This window comes from Lipotes vexillifer, unplaced genomic scaffold (genome assembly GCF_000442215.2).
Source record: "Lipotes vexillifer unplaced genomic scaffold, Lipotes_vexillifer_v1.1 scaffold860, whole genome shotgun sequence".
In the NCBI taxonomy this organism is placed as follows: Eukaryota; Metazoa; Chordata; class Mammalia; order Artiodactyla; family Lipotidae; genus Lipotes; species Lipotes vexillifer.
In genome coordinates, this window is record NW_006789568.1 from 554,767 (window position 1) to 574,413 (window position 19,647).

Sequence of the window (19,647 nt, forward strand, 5' to 3'; positions counted from 1 at the left end):
GGAAAGAGTTACTTCAGTCTGTTTCACTTTTACCTTAAACTACTTTAACAGGGTCTTATCTCCGCAGCAATATGGAGTTCTCGTTCTTACAAAGCATTTCCATTTTCTGCATTCAAAGTAGGAATTCCAGTCTTACACTTTTAGCATAAAATGATGGTTTTTCCAAGATTAGTAATTTTTAGCAGACGTGTTCATTTTCCAGAAAGGTGAGAAAAATTTTAGTTAACATGAAATTGGTGGCCACAGTTGGGGTTCTTTGCCGGAGTTTTGTCTGTGATACAACATTATGAAAACTGCTTAAATTATTCTGTTGCAAAGGGTTATATGATGTGCTTCATGCCTTTGATAAGTATTGAGGGCATAATCCTCAATTCCCAGCAGGTGGAGTTTTACTAGTGAAATAACACATTTGCCCTTTTCACAGCAGTCACTGTTAGAGAGGATTGCAAAACTTCCTGCCATTGTTTTTCTGTTTCCTTTTAGAGAGTTAAAGTTTTCTAAAGAAAAGAAGCATTAGTAAATTATTTAGCTCTTGGTGTGCCAGGGAACTGAATGATGAGCAGGGCTGCAGATTTGATTCCCACGCGTGCTGCAGTAGTTTCAGGTGGGAAGCGCTTGGGTGTTTCTTCTCGCCCTCGGTGGCCTCGCGGGCCTCTAGCCCAGCGGTTCTAATTGCGCCGCTGGTTCTGCAGCTGGGCCTCCCCTCCTGGAACTCAGAGGGACCTGCGTGGAGGAGCGGCAGGTCGCAGGACTCATGCCCTCGGTCCGGGCCTGAACACAGAGGAGCAGTGGGGACCGCTCCGAGGGTCACAGGCTGCAGCCTTGAGCTCCCGGAGGTGGCATTGCCCCCAGCGTGGTTTCGCGGAGGATGCGTACCCGGGGTCTCTCTCTGCGGCTGCCCAGGCCTGCTCCCTGCTGGGTTAGTGCAGCTCCTCAGTTGGGACAGGCGCTCGGGGCTCGACCTGCAACCCCCAGAAATGCTCCTTTGCCTCACTACTTCTCTTCCTCTTGCTGCCCAGCAAAGCCGCCTCAGACTCAGTGGCATAAAACAACCATGTCCATTTATTCTTACTGCTATCATCTTGCGTGGTCTGGGAGTTGTGGGCTCAGTCACTTCTCCCTCGGGGTGTCTCCCGGGTGTAGACGGAGCCGGGTAGAGCCGTCTCCAAGGCTTCCACGTGCGCAGGTCTGGTGGCTGCTGCTGGCTCTCGGCTGAGCTCTCAGCAGAGGCCCTGGACTAGAACGCCCACGTGGACTCTTCTTGTGGCCTGGGCTTCCTCAGGGCCTGGTGGCCGGTTCCCACCCAGGGTGAATGTCCCCAGAGGGGGCTGGATGGAAGCTGTGTCACCTTTTCTAACCCAGTCTCTCAAGTAACTCAGTGTTGTTTCTGGTGTGTTCTATTCATTAGAAGCAAATTCCTGAAGCCAGCCCACATTCAAAGGAAGGAGACTTACATTCCACCTCTTGATGGGAAGGAACTGTCAAAGACCCTGCAGTCATATTTTAAAACCACCACCCAACCTGCGTCCTTTGGGTCCCAGAGAACTGCCTTAATTCTTTTTTTTTCTTTTTTAAATTAATTAATTAATTAAATTTATTTATTTTTGGCTGTGTTGGGACTTCGTTGCTGCGCGTGGGCTTCCTCTAGTTGTGGCGAGCGGGGGCTACTCTTCATTGCGGTGCGTGGGCTTCTCATTGCGGTGGATTCTTTTGTTGCGGAGCACGGGCTCTAGTCTCGCGGGCTTCAGTAGTTGTGGCATGCGGGCTTCGTTGCTCCGTGGCATGTGGGATCTTCCGGGACCAGGGCTCGAACCCTTGTCCCCTGCATTGGCAGGCGGATTCTTAGCCATTGCGCCACCAGGGAAGCCCAATTCTTGGCTGAGTCCGTTTAGTCCTTGTTCAGAGTCTGTCTTTGGACTCCTAGGCATTGGGGACAGGAAGGTGGTGAGAAACTTCTCCTGGATTTCCGAGTTTCTGCCACCTCCTGTCACCCAGCATGCCCTGCAGTTTGGGGGGATAGCTTGCCGGCAACCAGTTATGTCTCTGATAAGTGGCTCAATTTTGAAGATGAAATAAACATGTGAGGGAGAGTGCCAGTAGAAGAGCCTGTATTTTTCTACAGACCTTTCATTTGGTATTTCAGCAAGGAGACCAGGTTTTTCGAGCCTGCTTTAAGTTTGATTTTAATTGAGTTTTCTGAGGATAGCTAAGCAGGATGTCTGTGGAATTGAGTCTGGTAGGCACAGTGTGTGTCTGTGGCAGAAAAACCCCCAAATGCAGTATTGCCATGGGGATGAGAGATTAGCACTGTAGGGCACTTGTACCAGGGGCTCCGGCTCAGGCCCAGTGTCACCACAGCTAGTTGTCACCACTGTGTCTTCTGTACCTTGTGGTCATTGCTAAGGCTGCAGTGACCACAAGGCACAGACAAGCCCCCAATTCAGTTCTAGCCCCAGGTGTTGTTTTATTTTTATTTCTTTTTTTTAAATTTTATTTATCTATTTTTGGGTGCGTTGGGTCTTTGTTGCTGCGTGCGGGCTTTCTCTACTTGCGGCGAGCAGGGGCTCCTCTTCGTTGCGGTGCGCGGGCTTCTCATTGCGGTGGCTTCTCTTGTTGCGGAGCACGGGCTCTAGGTGCGTGGGCTTCAATAGTTGTGGCTCACCGGCTCCAGAGCGCAGCCTCAGCAGTTGTAGCGCATAGGCTTAGTTGCTCCCTGGCATGTGGGATCTTCCGGGACCAGGGCTCGAACCCATGTCCCCTGCACTGGCAGGCGGATTCTTAACCACTGTGCCACCAGGGAAGCCCAGGTGTTGTTTTTTAAATGGAATGGTTGGATAATATCATTATGTGTCTTCAGACCTGCTAGAGAATGGACTTGAGGATATGGGGAGGGGGAAGGGTAAGCTGTGACAAAGCGCGAGAGAGGCAGGGACATATATACACTACCAAACGTAAAATAGCTAGCTAGTGGGAAGCAGCCACATAGCACAGGGAGATCAGCTCGGTGCTTTGTGTCCACCTAGAGGGGTGGGATAGGGAGGGTGGGAGGGAGGGAGTTGCAAGAGGGAAGACATATGGGAACATATGTATATGTATAACTGATTCACTTTGTTATAAAGCAGAAACTAACACACCATTGTAAGGCAATTATACTCCAATAAAGATAAAAAAAATTTTTTTGATAAAGCAAAACATATATATATATATATAATCATTATGTGTCCTGATAGGAAGGTTTCATGGGCAGAGTGAGATTTCCAGAAGCTTTTGAAGAAGGTGAGAAAAGCGCTTGGAGTGGAAAAGTCTCTCAAAAGGAATTATATTAAAAATGGCATTAAGAGTGAAAACTTAGGTTGGCAATATACCGTATTGGATTATTATTTTCACCTAGCCATCTAAAAAGCATACAGAAATAGTACCTTTTAGCATTTCTGGTATTATGCATTTGGCCCCTTCAGACAATGGGCAACTGATCATTTTCCTCGAGTTCAGAGCTGTAAATATTATTTTTGAAAATGATGACCTGTATTCCCAGTTATAAGCCTTAACTTTCTTCCTCCAGTATTTGTGGATTAGCAGAATAGCAAAGAGCCGATTTATATCTAAATACAAAGAAAAAATTGTTTGATATTATAAAAATAGAGTGGTTGATTTTAGTGTTTTATATTAGGTTAGAAAAAAAATCCATATTTTAAAATGTATCATCTTGAGCAGCCAAGATATCTCTAAAATCAAATCTCATCTACTCTTCTTTTTTTAAATTAATTAATTAATTAATTAATTAATTAATTTCTGGCTGCGTTGGGTCTTTGTTGCTGCGCGCAGGCTTTCTCTAGTTGTGGCGAGTGGGGGCTACTCTTCATTGCGGTGCGCAGGCTTCTCACTGCGGTGGCTTCTCTTGTTGTGGAGCACGGGCTCTAGGCGCATGGGCTTCAGCAGCTGTAGCTCGCAGGCTCTAGAGTGCAGGCTCAGTAGTTGTGGCGCACGGGCTTAGCTGCTCCACGGCATGTGGGATCTCCCCGGACCAGGGCTCGAACCCGTGTCTCCTGCATTGGCAGGTGGATTCTTAACCACTGCACCACCAGGGAAGCCCCTCATCTACTCTTAAAAAAAAAAACAACAGTGCATCTAAATGAAGTAGAAATGTCAACAAGGGAAAGCTTGACTGCTTTACTGTAGGATCACTTTTGTTATTGATTTATTTCATGCTCGAATTATAGGAAATATAGGAAATTATATAATACAAGAAATTATAGGAAATATAAGGTCATTCTTTGTGACCTTAACTGGCATTCTTTTGGTTGTATATATCTTTTGTTTAAAGCTTGGGATGCAGTTCTTTGGACTTTTGCACAAATTATGTCAGTGGCTTTGAAATATAAAGAGTCTCAATAAATTTTGCTGGCATGTTTACGACAGTTTCATTCAAATAACACGGACCAAGACATCTCCATTAAAAGTTGAGATCTTGCATGGCAAGGCATCTTAGCTTAGTTGTCCTTGTCTCATAAAACTTTTTGTTACTGATTCCAAGCTCGCTTTGCTCGCCGCATGACAGGCCAATGAATCGGAGACAAGGTCTTGAGGCAAGGAATACGACTTTATTCGGAAAGCCGGCAGACTTTATTCGGAAAGCCGGCAAGGAATACGACTTTATTCGGAAAGCCGGTGTCTCTGAAAAACCATCTTATCTGGGTCTGGATGCCAGTTTCTTTTATAGAATCAGAGAGGGAGAGGTGGTGAGGAAGTAAAGTAAAAGGGCCATCAGTCTTGCAAAGCATCTTCTGGAATGACCAGACTCGGTGAGGGGATGTGTTAGTTTCTTCTTTCTTGCAGCCATCCGCAGGTGGGCAGGGTTCCCTGAGGCAGACCATTAGGTATGTTTATAATAACAAAAGCAACGAAAAGCAAAGGTTAAAGTCTAAGAAACAGATCGGAACATGGAGTCTGATTTAGCTCTTCCCCGTCACAATTTGACAGGGAAAAAAAGAGTCAAAGTTCTGTTTAATGCTCAAAAATAAAGTTGATATTTTGAGCTGTAACCCAAATAGCTTACAGTAATGGTCAGGTCCTGTTTGTAGCCAGTTAAGGTGTCTGCAAGGTGATATCTCTGGATACCAGGCTCTTTTTGCTAAATGGTGTATTTGAAAGGGTTATGAACGTTTCAGCCCAGTTGCCTACTTCTCTCTTTCCTATAGGCTGCTGGCAGTTAAGGCTCTTTTGCCTCAGGTTACCATACTTTGAAACTGTCATAAATTCCAATTCTGGGTTCCCAACGCAAAAGTTCCACAAATAGTCCCTAACGTTTAGTTAATCGTACAGTGAGTTTATGCGGGCAAGAGTTTTTTGCTGCAGTCCCCTTTGGAGAGGGACTACTTTGATGACATTAACCCTGAGAATTTGGGAAGTCATTTGACCCAGCTAATGGGTTTTGGTATTCCATTCATCTGCCACTTGGTACACGTTGAGAAAAATGTCACAGATACTCTTTAATATTTATTCCCATAAAATGGGACTATGAATAATCCAGAATTTTCATCCTTGGAAGTTCTTGTTTATGTAATTTTGAGTTTTGGATGTATGAAAAAGCTTAAATGATACTTAGTGTAGGAGGAAGGTAGTGACTCCTTCCCAATATCATATTAGGAGAAGATTGATAAATGACTTCTAGGAATGTTCTCCAAAGGTTCAAGTACTGGATGTAAATTTGTGTCAGATGACTTTTTTGTTGTTGTTTTTTTGTTTGTTTGTTTTTTCTTGCGGTACGCGGGCCTCTCACTGTTGTGGCCTCTCCCGTTGCGGAGCACAGGCTCCGGACGTGCAGGCTCAGCGGCCATGGCTCACGGGCCCAGCCGCCCCGTGGCATGTGGGATCTTCCCGGACTGGGGCACGAACCCATGTCCCCTGCATCGGCAGGTGGACTCTCAACCACTGTGCCACCAGGGAAGCCCTGTGTCAGATGACTTTTTAAAGTTATCTTTCAATACTGAGATTTGATGGGTGTTAAATAATAATAATTCATTATGTGATATTTTGGGTTTCAGTAGTTAAAATATTTTACTTCTGCACATCAACAATTGTGACACATAAAAGTTTTTGAAATACAGTTTGAATGTGGGTGATCCTTATCGCTGTTTAGGACACAAATTCGGAGGAAAACATAATTTAGGACAGTGTTTCTCAAACTTGCGGTCTGTGTCAGAGCCGGGAGTTTGTTGACAGCATAGATACTTAGCCCCTACCCAATATCCACAAAATCAGAGTTTCTGAAGGTAAAGCTTGATCATCTTTATTTTTGGATGATTCTGATATATTTCAAAATTTGCATACCACTGCTTTAGGACGTAACTTTTCTGCCACTTTTTCACGTCATCTACTTGCATAGAAATATATTTAGAAAATCTTTGACCCCTTTCTATGAAAGGCAATAATAATAATAGCTGCCACGTATGGGCAGCTGCTATGGGCCAGCCGTGTGCTTGGCACTTTGAGTATATGTGTTCTTTAATCCTCACAATAACCCTTCAAGATCATTATCATTTTCCCCATTTTATAAGTTAAGAAATGAGAAGCAGAGACATTAAGTGTCTTGCCCCAGGTTACCCAGCAAGAAATTGGTAGGGTAGAGATTTGAACCCAGGTCTTTAACTGAATTATAGTTGATTTACAATATTATATTAGTTTCAGGTATACAACCTAAGTGATTCAATATTTTTATAGATTATACTCCATTAAAGTTATTATAAAATAATGGCTATATTTGGTCTTTATAATTGTAAAGGCTCTCTCTGTATACATGAAATGTGTTCTAAAATGAAGACTTTCAGTATTATACAGTGCCTGGATCGGGACAATATTGAGTTAACGTGGGTTTGGGGGCAGCAACACGTCCTTCCATCCAAAACACAGCCTTCCAGGAAAGGGAAAAAGCAGGATAGGGCCGAGGAGCACTGACACCGAAGAAGATCTGCATGGTCCAGCTGTGCCCAGGGCGGCGTGGCCATCAAGCCACGGGGCCAGGGTGGGGGGGATTCCAAGAAGACAACCCTAGACCCTCCCAAGGCTGCCGCTCTAAGACTTATGCTTCATCAAACTGGCAGAATGAACACCTGGAATCTTACCTAATTCTGGATTTGAGTTTTCTCAGCACCTGTCAAGCAGCCCTAACCTTTACTTAAAATGAGGAACTCTCTTGCGGTTATGAGTTATCCCCCAGACAACCTCACGGGACACAAACAGAGAAAAAAAACTCAGTTTTGGTTCAACCATTTTGTGAGCTGATTCTAGAAAGAAACAATGAGTTTGTTTCTGGTACACAGAGAGAGGAACTAAAAGAAGCTGCATGGGGTTCAGCCAAGGAAATAGATTTTGTTAGGAAAGCCAGTGATGACTCAGTTGAACTACCGGGGATAAGAAATGAAAAAATCAGTGATTACAAAACACTTTGTAGTTAAAAGTGGCGTGAGACAGAAGGAGAGTTCAATGCAAAGATGGAGCGTCAAGTTCATTGTTATAGTAAAATATTCTGACAGTAGGCATGGTATTCCCTTGAGAAGAATATAATTATTTTTTATTTTGTAGGGGTCTTTTAAATTGTTACTTTTTTGTTTTGTTTTACTATAAATATATATTGTCTTCCTAGAAGTGTTGCAGCAGCTCCACCAGCAGCTGGTAGAAGCTGAGCGTAGGTCAATGACGTACTTGAAACGGTACAATAAGATCCAGGTGGACTACCACAATCTCATCGGAGTCACAGCAGAGCTGGTGGATTCTCTGGAGGCCACAGTCAGTGGCAAGATGGTAAGGAAGGTCCCCCATTGTTCATGTGTCTTTTTTGAGATAAAGATGTGTCATGACACATCTGTTGACAAAAAAGAAGAAAAAGAAGGCATGCACATAGAAAATTCAGGGACTTCCCTGGCGGTCCGGTGATTAAGACACCGCTCTTACACTGCAGGGGGCACGGGTTCCATCCCTGGTCAGGGAACTAAGATCCCGCATGCCACACAGCGAGCCCAAAAAATAGAAAAAAGAAAGAAAATTCAAACAGTACAGAAATAAATAAAAAGAAAGTGTGTGTTTTCCTTTTGCCTTCTCTCCTCTTAAAACGTAACTGCCATCATCCTGGTGTGCTTCCTACAGCCAGGGTCGACGTGACGCCAGGTGTGGCATGCGGGCCACAGATGGGCACATGAGCTCTTACAACTGGAGTGTGCAAGCAGAGGCCTGCAGACCACCAGGCAGGCGTTGGAAGGGCCTCCACTATCAAAGCAGGGAGAGATGGGGTTGGGGGGACACTGGAATCTTAACTAGCTTGTTCTTCATGTAAAAGAAATACGTGCTCTTGGTAAAAGATTGAAACAATTCAGAGGAGTATATAGTTAGGAGCAAAAGGCCTTCCACACACAATTTCTAAGTCTCATTTTCTTACTGACATTCAAGATTAACACTTTCTTGTGTATTATTTCAGAACACTTCTATGCATGTGCATGTGTGTGCACGTGTGTGCATGTGTGTGCACGTGTGCATACGGTATGCACATACTTACTTGGGATCTTGTGATCCATTACTCTTCTCAAACTTGCTATTTCACTTTCAATATGTCTTGGAGATCTTTCCACATGACCACATACCTACTTCATTCTTTTTGATGCTTGTACATTATTATTCCACTGCAAGGGTGAACCATAATTCGTCAGATCTCTGATGAGGAACATTTAGATTTTTTTGTTTGCTATAACAAAAACTGTTATAATGAACAGCCTTGTATATACTGTATACCTTTGAATATAGGTAAGATAAGAGCCTAAGAATGGAATTGCTAGGTCAAAGGTTATGGGCATTAAAACTCTGAGAGATGTTTTGCCAAATTATTTCTCCAAAGATTTCAACAATGTCTACCCACCCTCCACCCCCAGTAGCGTATCAGAGCATCTATTTCTCCACACACTTGCCAACACTGGACATGATTATACGATGAAATTTTTGCCAGTTTGGTAAGTAAAACTTGGTATTCTGAATGTTTCAATTTACATTTCTTTAATTATGTATGAGGCTGAATATATTTTCATATGTTTTTTGGCCATTTATATATTTGTCCTTTAGTCAACTCTTTATTCATGTCCTTTTCTCACTCACTTGTTTTAAGCAAGAGAGTGACAGAATCAGATTTCCTTGTTAAAGGGATGGGTCTGGTATCAGTTCCGGTATCAGCCAAAAGAGGAAACAGTTTCAGGAGCAAGGGGTTGATCCAAAGTCTCCAAAATCACAGAAAACTGTAGAAGTCCAGAACAGAAAAGTGTCCAGTGTTTCTGACACTTAGAAGGTCATTGGTGGTGGCCTTTGCCATGAGTTTCCTTGGGGTGATTCAGATGGGGGCTCGACTGTGGTGTGTTGAAAGGTAAAGTGAAGGGGAGGCGGCAAACGTTGGCTATTCTTTCAAAGACCTTGGCTGTGAAGGAAGAACACTGAGAGTGTGGTTGATAGATGAGGGCCTAGGGAGGAGAGAGGGGAAGGTATTTTTAAAATGTTAAATGTATTTGGATATGTTTCTAGGTTGTAGGGAAGGAACAGGTTTACAAGGAAAGGTTAAATGTACCAGATGAAAAAGGAATGATTAAATTTTGATACTGTGGGAATTCAGAGGAAATGGGCTCAGGATAATGTAGGAGGTGCAGCCTTGAGATGGGGCCCTTCTTTGTCTGAGTCACTTATAGCTGAGTGTCGAGGGATGACCAGAGACATCTGGCACAGAGGGGCAGTCTTTCTGGTGGCCGAAACAGACCAGATGTTTCAAGGGGACAGACAGGAGGACCACAGGGAGACAAAAGGGTCTAGCCCAGCGTACTGACTCTTTCCAACTCACCAACCAGTTGAGTTGTCTTCCTCTTGTGGGGACGAATGAGTGAGGGGTAGGAAGAGAGCCAGTTACATTACCATATGGAAGTTCAGCACATGGAATCATGAGGCTGGGGAAAAGGAGCTTCCCTCTCACAATCAGGCACAGGAAAAAGTCTGGAAGCGGGTAAAATTGTTAAGAGTAGTTACCTCCAGGGATTGGCTTGCGGGGTGGGGCTGGGGAGAGGTTGTGTTACCTTTTAAATGAGCACATGTTACCCCTATAAAAAGAAAAGACATAAGATGAAAACGTTTCAGAGATTACCACCTCAGATGCTGGATGTCCATCCTCAATCATGGTAGCTAACGAGAGAGGTATGAGAGATGCTGAAGGAAGAGGCCATGATGCAGTGGCATTGATGCAGCAGTAACCCAGCCGCCTGTTGTCTAGCGCTGGACATTGTATAAAGTGTCTCCGTCACGCATTCAATAAGCGTTTACCGAGCCATCTGTCATGTGCTAGGCTCTCCCTTGATCTCATTTACCCCCCTCCCCGTGACGCAGAGCCATGGCCTCGTTCATTTCATCCGACAGGTCAGGAAAGCAGGAGGCAGAGCTGTTGGTTTTCTCGAGTCCACTGCTTGAGCCCAGATCTTCAGATTTTCAGTCCGGCTTTCTTTCCATCACATTATGGCCACCCAGTGACTTTGTTGCTTGAATTAACAAAAAATGGTTTAAAATCGGTTTATTTTATGGGAAATCCCTGGCGGTCCAGTGGTTAGGACTCTGCAGTTTCACTGCTGAGGGCACGGGTTCAATCCCTGGTCAGGGAACTGAGATCCCACAAGCCGCCCTGTGCAGCCAAAAGAAAAAAGAAAAATCAGTTTATTCTACATGACTGCAGGAGTACGTTAAGTGGAGTTCTGTAACTTAAAGTATGCTATCCCGTGACCACACCAGTAGTGGGTTAGTTTTTGCGTCAGGCTCAGTGCTTCAACTCCATAGGGCTGCGATGTTAAAGCAAAAGCTCACCTTTGTGCCCTCGGAGAGGCTGTCGAGAGTCAGCTCCGACACTGGCTAGGGTGCCTCTCACGGCTCCGGGGATGTCTCACCCCTTTCACCCACCGTCCATCCTCTGTCCTCCTGCAGATCACCCCCGAGTACCTGCAGAGCGTCTGCGTCCGCCTCTTCAGCAACCAGATGCGTCAGAGCCTGGCGCGCAGCGTGGACTTCACAAGGCCCGGCACGGTGAGGCTCTGCGCCTGGGTCTGCCCCCAGGTGTCAAAATCCCATAACTTTAAAAACTGGGAGAACAGGAGGAAATAACTCATTCGGAGTCTGCATCTCAGTGGGCTTTGGAGGCCTGTGTTCCCAGAAGGAAGAGTGGGTTTGGGCCTCCTGGGGGCGGGGGCAGGGGAGGCGCGTTTGTCTCTTCCAGGCGGAGCTGCTTGTTGGGTCCCAGGGCCGCTCAATGGTAGCAAGGCAGTAGGAAACGAAGGAAACCTCGTCCTGTTTGAAAAATCACTGGGGTTGTGCGGTGGCAGAGACGGGCTTTCCTTTTATCTTTTTAAACTTTATACTTAGAATCATTGCAAACGTACAGAGAAGCTGCAAAAACTGCCCGAAGGGCACTTGTATACCCTTTACCCATACTCACCACCTCCTAGCGTTTTGCTCATTTGTTTGTTTTACTTTCTCTCCACACACACCCATACACACACAATATGTTTTCTGAACCATCTGAGGATCAATTACATATGTTTATGGCCCTTTGCTCCTAAATACTGGAGTGCAGTGTGCATTTCTTAACAACAGTGTTCTCTTATATAACCATGTGATTGTCAACTTCAGTAAATTTAATATCGAGGCAGTATTTTTACCTGACTAACCTACTGTGCATGTCCTAGTTTTGCCAGCAGAGCCATTAACGCCCTCTACAGCAGCCCCTTCCCCGTGCCCGGCGTGTGGGCTCAGGTATTACGTTGATTTGTCGTGTCTCTTTAGCCTCCTTTCAGCTTCAACACTCCCCCACCCCCACCCCCGTCTTTCTTTCTTTGACTTTCATGACATCGACATTTTAAAAGAAGACAGTCCTTCCGCTTCTTTAAAAATAGGACATTTCTCCTTTTGTGGTTGATGTTTCCTTGTGGTCAGATTCAGGTTTGCGTTACAGGCCAAGACGTTACATAGGTGATGTGTCCATCCTAGGAGAGCTCATCTGGAGGCATGTGGAGCTGAGTCGGGTTCTTAACCAGGGGCACGAGTATAGCTGTGTCTCCAGAGGAAGTTTTCAGAGTTCGTGAACCCATGTCCCGGGAGCGCATACCAACCTGCCACCTGGTCCAGAGGCTGTGTGTGTGGAGCTGGGCAATTAGGAAGGAAGCACCGGGTGATCCTGAGGCAACCCCGAGGGTCAGAGCCCCAGCTTTTAATTGTTTGCACATTAATACTAGGGTCTTCATAAACAAGGCCTTTTTCAGCATTAAAATAACCCACCTGATTCTCAAGTAGATTTGAAGCAGCTTATTATGAGAAAACACAAATAGGAGAAATGAGAAGATAGAAAATAAAAATAAAGAAATTTTGGTTAGAATTCATAGAAACTGAAAGTAGATTGGTAGTCGCCAGGGAGTGGGGGAGATGAGGGGATGTTGGTCAAAGGGTACAGACATCTGGCTTTAAAATGAATAGGTCTGGGGATGTAATGTGCAGCATGATGACTACAGTTAACAGTACTGTATTGTGTACTTGAAGGTTTCTAAGAGAGTAGATCTTAAATGTTCTCACAACAGCAAAAGGTAACTCTGAGAGGTGACAGCTGTGTTAACTAACCTTATCGTGGTAATCATTTCACAGTATATACATTTATTAGATTATCACATTGTATGCCTGAAACTCACACAATGTTGTATGTCAGTTATATCTCAGTAATGCTGGGGGAAAAAAAGAAATTGTGCTTAAAGGAAAATGAGGGTAGGAAGAATAAAAGTAAGCCAGGGCTTAGGCTAATATAAAAAAATGCATGTCCTAAGTTACTGTACCCCTGGGAGCGAGGCTCAGATTTGGCTGTGGGCTTCCTAGTAGCCTGTGCAAAAAACAGTTACATGACTTATTTCTAAAGGAAGAGAGGGTGATATTCACTGCGTCTAAAACGGCATTTGTGCTACACATGTAGCCTGAGAAGCACAGCAGTAAAACGAACGCCTACGAGCCCATCACACATGCCCACAATAGACCATTTCAATGCCACCAACATCCCCTGTGTGCCCTTTAGGCTGTGAACTTTTTCCAAGTAGGTATATTACTCTTAAAATTTAAAAACAAGTCTAAGTACATTTTTTTTTGAGGACTGGAAGGTCAAAAAACTGCTGCGCAGAGTTTTTCTGGTGCTAAGACCTGAGGAGAGTTCCTCTCGTGGATCTTGGTAGAAAGGACATGGTAACGTGGTGAAGAGGCAGCGTCCTTGACTATGTCCTCGGGGTGCACGTGGAAGTGCACCACCAGGCTTTCGCTGCGTCGGCTGTGCCACACGTGGACAGGAGCTGCGGAGTCCATGCTTTAGGATGTGGGCGCAGTGATGTCAGCATACAGGAATCTTAGCGAATCGACCATTTTTAAAATGCCAGTAAAGCACACACAGACATCCGAGTTTCGAAAAAGTAACTCCCTCATGGGCCCTCTAGGATGAGGGGCTTCAAGCCACATCCCTGTGGCCTGGCTGAGTTGACCCTCTGTGTCCAGTGTATGTTTAGCTGTAAGTCATCAACCTAAGGTAACATTAAGGATAGAGTGTGTTCACCGGAAATGATGGCCTTCTAGCAGTAATTAGCATAGCAGGATCTGTGTCTAATAAGACCACTTCTTCCCCCCACCCCTTCCATTTATGTATTAATTCAGTAAATACTTAGCGTTCTTCGGGTTTGTTTATAAGACCCCACCCTGTCTTGCATATACAAGAATCCTGTCTGTTGGCGGAGTGCTGCATCCAGCATATTTAAAACTGATGTTGGGACTTCCCTGGCAATCCAGTGGTTAAGACCCCGCGCTTCCACTGCAGGGGGCACGGGTTCAGTCCCCGGTCAGGGAACTAAGATCCCACGGGCCACATGAACAAAACTGACGTCATGTTTAAAAGGAGCGGTATAAAAGGGGCTGGGGGAACAACGTATCTGATATTTCATCCCATTAGAAGTTACCTTCATTTGTCAAGAGACTGGTCCTACCATCCTTCCCTGTTATGGTGGCACTAAGGTACAGAGTGTAAGCCTCAGAAACCACGGGAGAGAGGATGTGCTCTGTTTGCCTTAACTCGTAACCGTTTTTTTTTTTACCCCACTTGAGTCATTGACTTAGTAACAGGCCATAAAAACTGCAAGTTTTTATTGTTCCTAGTATATTTTTCTTATAAGGTGATAAAAAGTGGGTGAGGGGTCATTATGGAAGTGTAAAAGAATATTGTAGTTGACTAGGCATGCCTAACGTCAATGTATGATATCAGATTTATAACACATGAACAGGAAATTAGGGTACAATTTAGATCGGATGTCCGGTGACTGAGCCAACAGGATCTAGGATTTGGAGGAAGATTGCTTTTTTATTTGTTTAAGGGAATATAGTCTACCCAAAGTCCAAACAGGATGCCATCAGTTTCAAGATAAATAGGTAGGCACAGACCAGCCTTCCTTCTAGCCTGGTCCTTGATCAGCTTCTCCTCGTGCTTGAGTGTTTCAATTCACTGTACTTACAGGAGCCTGGCTGAGTCCCATCAGAAAATGGCTGGTACTACGAAGTTTAGTGCCTTTGATACTGGTTTTTAAATCTGGCTGTTGAGAATCTAGCCCTCTGCAACCTCATTCACTGTTGAAAGTTCAGAAGGGCTCAGTAAATAAGACCCTTCTTCCCCCTGAGTTCCGAACCAGTCGAAAAACACAACAATAGAATGAAGGGAAAAGGAGCTGAAGATATTGCCACTGATTCTGACAAAGCTTATATTGGAGAATGTGGATTTTTTTTTTTTGGTAGGCAGGTGGGTAACCTACTTTTGAGCCCTGGAATTAAAGAAACGCTCTCCCCCCGTCATGGACAGCTGTGGCCCAGCCCCTGCTCTCCACCCCCTCCACCCATACCACTGGGGCTGTGCTCTCTGTGCAGCCTCACTGCCCAGAGGAGGGGCGTGCAGGGCGGTGCAAATCCAGTAAGTCACCCCCTCTGGGGGGTATGTGTGAAGACTGTGTATGTGTGGAGGCCGAGGACCCCACTGAAGAGACAAGAAGTATGTTTCCACCCTACCTCCTTCCCGCCCAGGTAACTGTGTCTGGAAGTCTGACGCATTATCAGAGCTGGGCGTCAAATCCATGTGCTCCCAGGGTTGATAATGATGGATTAAATCTTGAGAAGAGAGCTCTCCTGGGTGGCCTCTTCCAGCTTGACTGCTTGTCACCACCCTAACCCCAGGTTTGTCACGCTGCGGTCCTTACCAAATCAGGCTCCAAACCCTGGGGCCCATTATTTGCTGGGATTTGGGATGAATCCGATTTTATATTATCAGGAATCTAGTGACAAGTGGTACAAGAGAAACTTCTTCCCCAGAGCACGAGAGGGAGGTTTTCTGTGTGTTCTAAGGTCATACAAGGGATACAAGAATATGTGTTAGCTGGAAAATACACAACGGTTTAGCAGTAAATGGAGCAAAGCAGAAACCCCTTCCCTCCCTCACACTCACCCCATCCTGCCTTCCCCCACGAGTAAGCGTTGACTGTGTTTCACATGCATCCTCCAGGCCTTTCAAAGTTGTATATAATTGAGAATTTTATTACACATATCACTCTGCAGCTGTCTCCTTTCACTTAATTACATTTTTGAAAGTCTTTCATGTCCCTTTAGCGTACTTGTATTTCCCTTGTCTTTCAGAATTTTAATTTGAGAACAATATGGTACATTTAGCCATTCCTCTGGCAGACATTGTCGGTTTTTTGCTCTTTCTAATGATGCAGCGTCCATCTTTGTGTGCTGCAAATAGCATTTAAAAGTGCTTTGGTATGTCTTTCTCTTCCTAGCCCCCTGTTTGCAGTGGGCAAGCATGAATGCAGAGACGCTCTCAAGGTGCAAATCTGAGCACAGCCCCCGGTTGAGTCCCAAGTCCCACCCTGTGGCGCCTCTAGGTTTGTGATTCATCGGATGGGAAAGTTTCCATTTAAACCCATCCTTGTTGGAAAAATGGCTCTTTGGGGAATTAACCCTCCCTTTCTTCCAGGACTCCAGGTAGAGGCTGCACTGGAAATATAAGTTACAGTACTTACCGGTGTGATAGCATTAAAAATATTAAAGGCCCAGGACATGTGAATCTCGGGAGGCATCTCCTTCCAAAATCAACCATCTCTGTTAGCAGTGAAAACCTGCAGGGGCGGCGGGGCAGGCGGTGGCAGTGGTGGCAGTGACCCTTTTGGGAGGTGGCCTCGTGCAGTTGTTCAGGAAGCCTTGCTGTGGCACTATTCTGCTAAGGAGGGTACTTGCCGAAGCTTCCCGCTGTGTGCACTGTGGCTCTGCAAATGAAGTCCAGCGTCTTCAGCCTTGGCGTTCTCCCTTAGGTGGCTTGCTTAAGTCTTGGCAGGACGCCTGCCCTTTCCCCATGTTGCCACTGCATTTCGAGGCAGCCTTTCTGGACCCAGTGCTCTGTGTATTGAGGAGGGGGAGTTGCACACCTGGTTCCCCTCTCCCTACCACACCTCATACACCAGTGCCTGTCACGTACCTGAACTGACCCTGCTGATGTGAGGATTGAACACCTTTGGTCTCATCAGTCGGTAGGACCGTGATCGGCAGAGGGTAACTGTGCCATTAGCTCAGACCTTTTCCCCCAACCTCCAAATTCAGACTTATCAGCCTTCTCCCCGTGAATGTCTGACAGGCATGTCACGCTTTCCGTGCCCCAACCCAGGCTCATCTTTTCCTCCACACAGGTGATCTTCCTCCTGTGTTTCTGTCTCAGCAAATGGCACTCCAGGGAAGCCCGGGGGTCACCCGAGGCTCTTCCCTCTCCTCTGCCCTGTGCTCAGGTGGCCGTGGGGATCTGGGCGGTCTTCCTCCCTCCTGCCCTGCCTCTGTTGCTTTGTGTCTGTTCAGGCTCTCCCTCTTTCTGTCCTGGCTTAAAGCAACATTTTGTGCCTGGTCTCAGTCTCAAAACTCTTAGATTTCTGATGGCTCATTCACATGGGAGCTGGAGTGACCTTTCTGGTTGTGTCTTATTTATTTACTTTTGCCCTCAGGCTTCAGGAAGGATTTAGGTACATACAGGAATCCCATCTGGTTACTCCCTTGCTTAATACCTGTCATTGCTTCCCGTCTGACGTTCCCAGCATGGAGTCCCCAGCCCTCCATGATCTCATGCGCATCTGTCTCTCCAGGCCTGACTCGGGTCTCAGAAACCCCAAGAAGCCCCAGCGCCCCAGCCCCTGGCACCTCCCCAGGTGTGCGCGTTGCTGTGCACCTTGCCCGGCCCCAGGCTCTCAGACACCTTCAGGCTGTGGGGTGGTGAGGCAAGTCCAAGGGTTCAGACACTGAGCGCTCCCACGCCGCGCGCACGCATAGCGCCGCTTCCAGATCGCATTTGCACAGTTTTCCATTCCAGCGCTCCCCTTCTGTGGTCACGACCCTGCGTTTTCGAGTTGTGTCCATACCCCTTCCTGTTACAGAGCTGGCCATAGCAGCCTTCCTTGTCCATGTGGCGGGGATGCCCCTCTGGCTCCCCGGCTCCTGTTGCCTCTCTGTCGCGTGGCCGACACACATTTCCTCAGGTTTCCCACGATGGTGACTTAATCTCTCCTGGTGACCATTCCCCGTGAGGTTGCCTGACAAGGGTCCTGCCTTTGTCCTGCACCGCACAGGCGGCACCTGGGTTCAGCGTCAGTCCCATGTGAGCGGGGCCAGGGAAGAAGGGCTGGCAGTGGACCAGCCTGGTCCGAGGAGGTTTCTGGCTCCAGACGGGGCCTTCGTGTCGCCCTGGGGCTCCAGCCGCTGCTGGTGTCGGCGAGGCTCCTTCTTTCTGACCCTCCCTGGGCTGCGCACACCCGCTGCTCCTGTGGAGCAGCAGTTCCCGAAGTGTGTGCATTGAAGCCAATCCCATGGGGTGTCCCCGTCCCCAAGCAAACTGTTGATGTCACAAGTTTGAGACACGCTGGGTACTGAGATTCACGACCCTCAGCCGTACACCAAACTCCCCAGAGAAGTCCCACAGTGACAGGCCCCTGCCAACCCAGTCCACCTCCAGTCGCTCGTTACCCAGGGACACTCTCGCCACGTCACACCTCCTCCCGGTTTCTCTAAGCACGCTTCCTGACATCATGCGTCATTAGCAAAGCCCCTCATCCTGCTGTTGTCACCAAGAGTGGTCCCAGGCTCGTGTGGCCCCAGTAATGCCCTCGCCCACACCATGACCCCGAGGGCCGGGCTCTGCTTCCTTGCCTGCAGCTGGGAAGGGGTGGGGCCGTAGTTCTGCGTGTTTACTCTCGGCTTAGGTAGCAGTTCAGTTCTCCCACGTCCAAGCGTTGCAGAGAGCCCTGCCCTGAGCCCGGCACGGCACAGGCGCTCAGTGACTAACTGACAGGTGCATACGTTCCTCGTTTCACTGGCCTCTACCTGTGCCCGGAAAGGGCTGCCGCACGTTCACACTGTGCTTGCCCAGTGGAAAGCGCCACCCCTCTGTGCCCATGTCCGCCGTGGCCGGGGCGCCGGCCTCCTCCTGGTGCCCCGGCCTCCTCCTGGTGCCGCAGGCCTTGGGGGCCGTACTCTGAGTGCCAGCGTAGAATCCCAGAACTCACACAGCGCCCACTGGGGCTGCGGTCAGGGCCTCCTTAGCGAGGGGATGCTCCCTGGGCTTGTCGTCCATACTCAGAATTCAGAGTTACCTCGAGAGGGAAATTATTCCAACTGATGATGATTCTGGGGCCTCTCCCAGCTTTCTCTTCCTGGGGCTTTTCTTCCTTAGCCAGACTGTCGTAGCTGTGTCCACCCCGCCTACACACAGAGCAGTGCCCGCAGCTGGTGGCAGTGACCTTTAGAAATCCAATCCAAAGTAAAGGTTAGTCAACAGATCAGAGCAGCCCCCTCAGTGTTTGAGTATTCTTATTAACGCCTCCACCTAAGAAGGAAGTGGTAGCCGTCGCCCGCTGTGGGTTCTCCATTCCACGGGCAGGTTTCTACTTGGGTGTCAATGTTAAGGTCAACTTCTGCTTCATAACTTCTCAGCTCCAGCATCCCTGTCAGCACTGGGAGCTCAGCGTGGACAGGCAGGAAAGAGGGGAAGCTACGCTGACTTCCATGTGCTCTCGTTGGCATCTGCACCCACTGATATAGCACTGCCACCATCTTGCAGGCGAGGCACGGAGATTTATTTGATCATTGGTTCTGCCCACTGGACTGCAAGCTCTCTGAGAAGAGGGCTTTTGCCTTGCCCACCGATATCAACGATGCCTAGCAGAGGCCCGGTAGATGGTGGGCAGTCAGTACTTACTGAATGAAATACCACAACTTCCTCCCTTGTTAGGAGCAGACTGGGCCATTCTCACCTTGGCTCATTGCCAGCTTTAAAAGAAAATTTTTTTTACTTGATTGAATAGTAAAGTCTCAATACTGTTTAACATACTGGCTCTTCTCATGAAAGGGTCAGTTATTACTGCTTTTCAATTAATTTCTTCACAGGGCAAATAGAATGATATCGAATTTAGCAAAAGAGAAAAAAATCAGTGTTTTAAAAGATAGAGAACATTTTCTTTTCTTTTCTTTTTTTTTTTTTTTGCGGTACGCGGGCCTCTC

The 19,647-nt window shown here is 46.9% G+C and overlaps 1 protein-coding gene across 2 annotated transcripts in view; it reads left to right on the forward strand.

Moving 5' to 3' along the window:
* Positions 1 to 19,647, forward strand: part of ARMC9 (armadillo repeat containing 9) — a 142,656-nt gene that overhangs the window by 24,263 nt on the left and 98,746 nt on the right. For both annotated transcript variants that reach the window (XM_007462743.1, XM_007462742.1), the window contains 2 exons: positions 7,643 to 7,800; positions 10,987 to 11,085. In XM_007462743.1, coding sequence (XP_007462805.1) covers positions 7,643 to 7,800; positions 10,987 to 11,085 — 257 coding nt within the window. The remainder of the gene's footprint in view (positions 1 to 7,642; positions 7,801 to 10,986; positions 11,086 to 19,647) is intronic.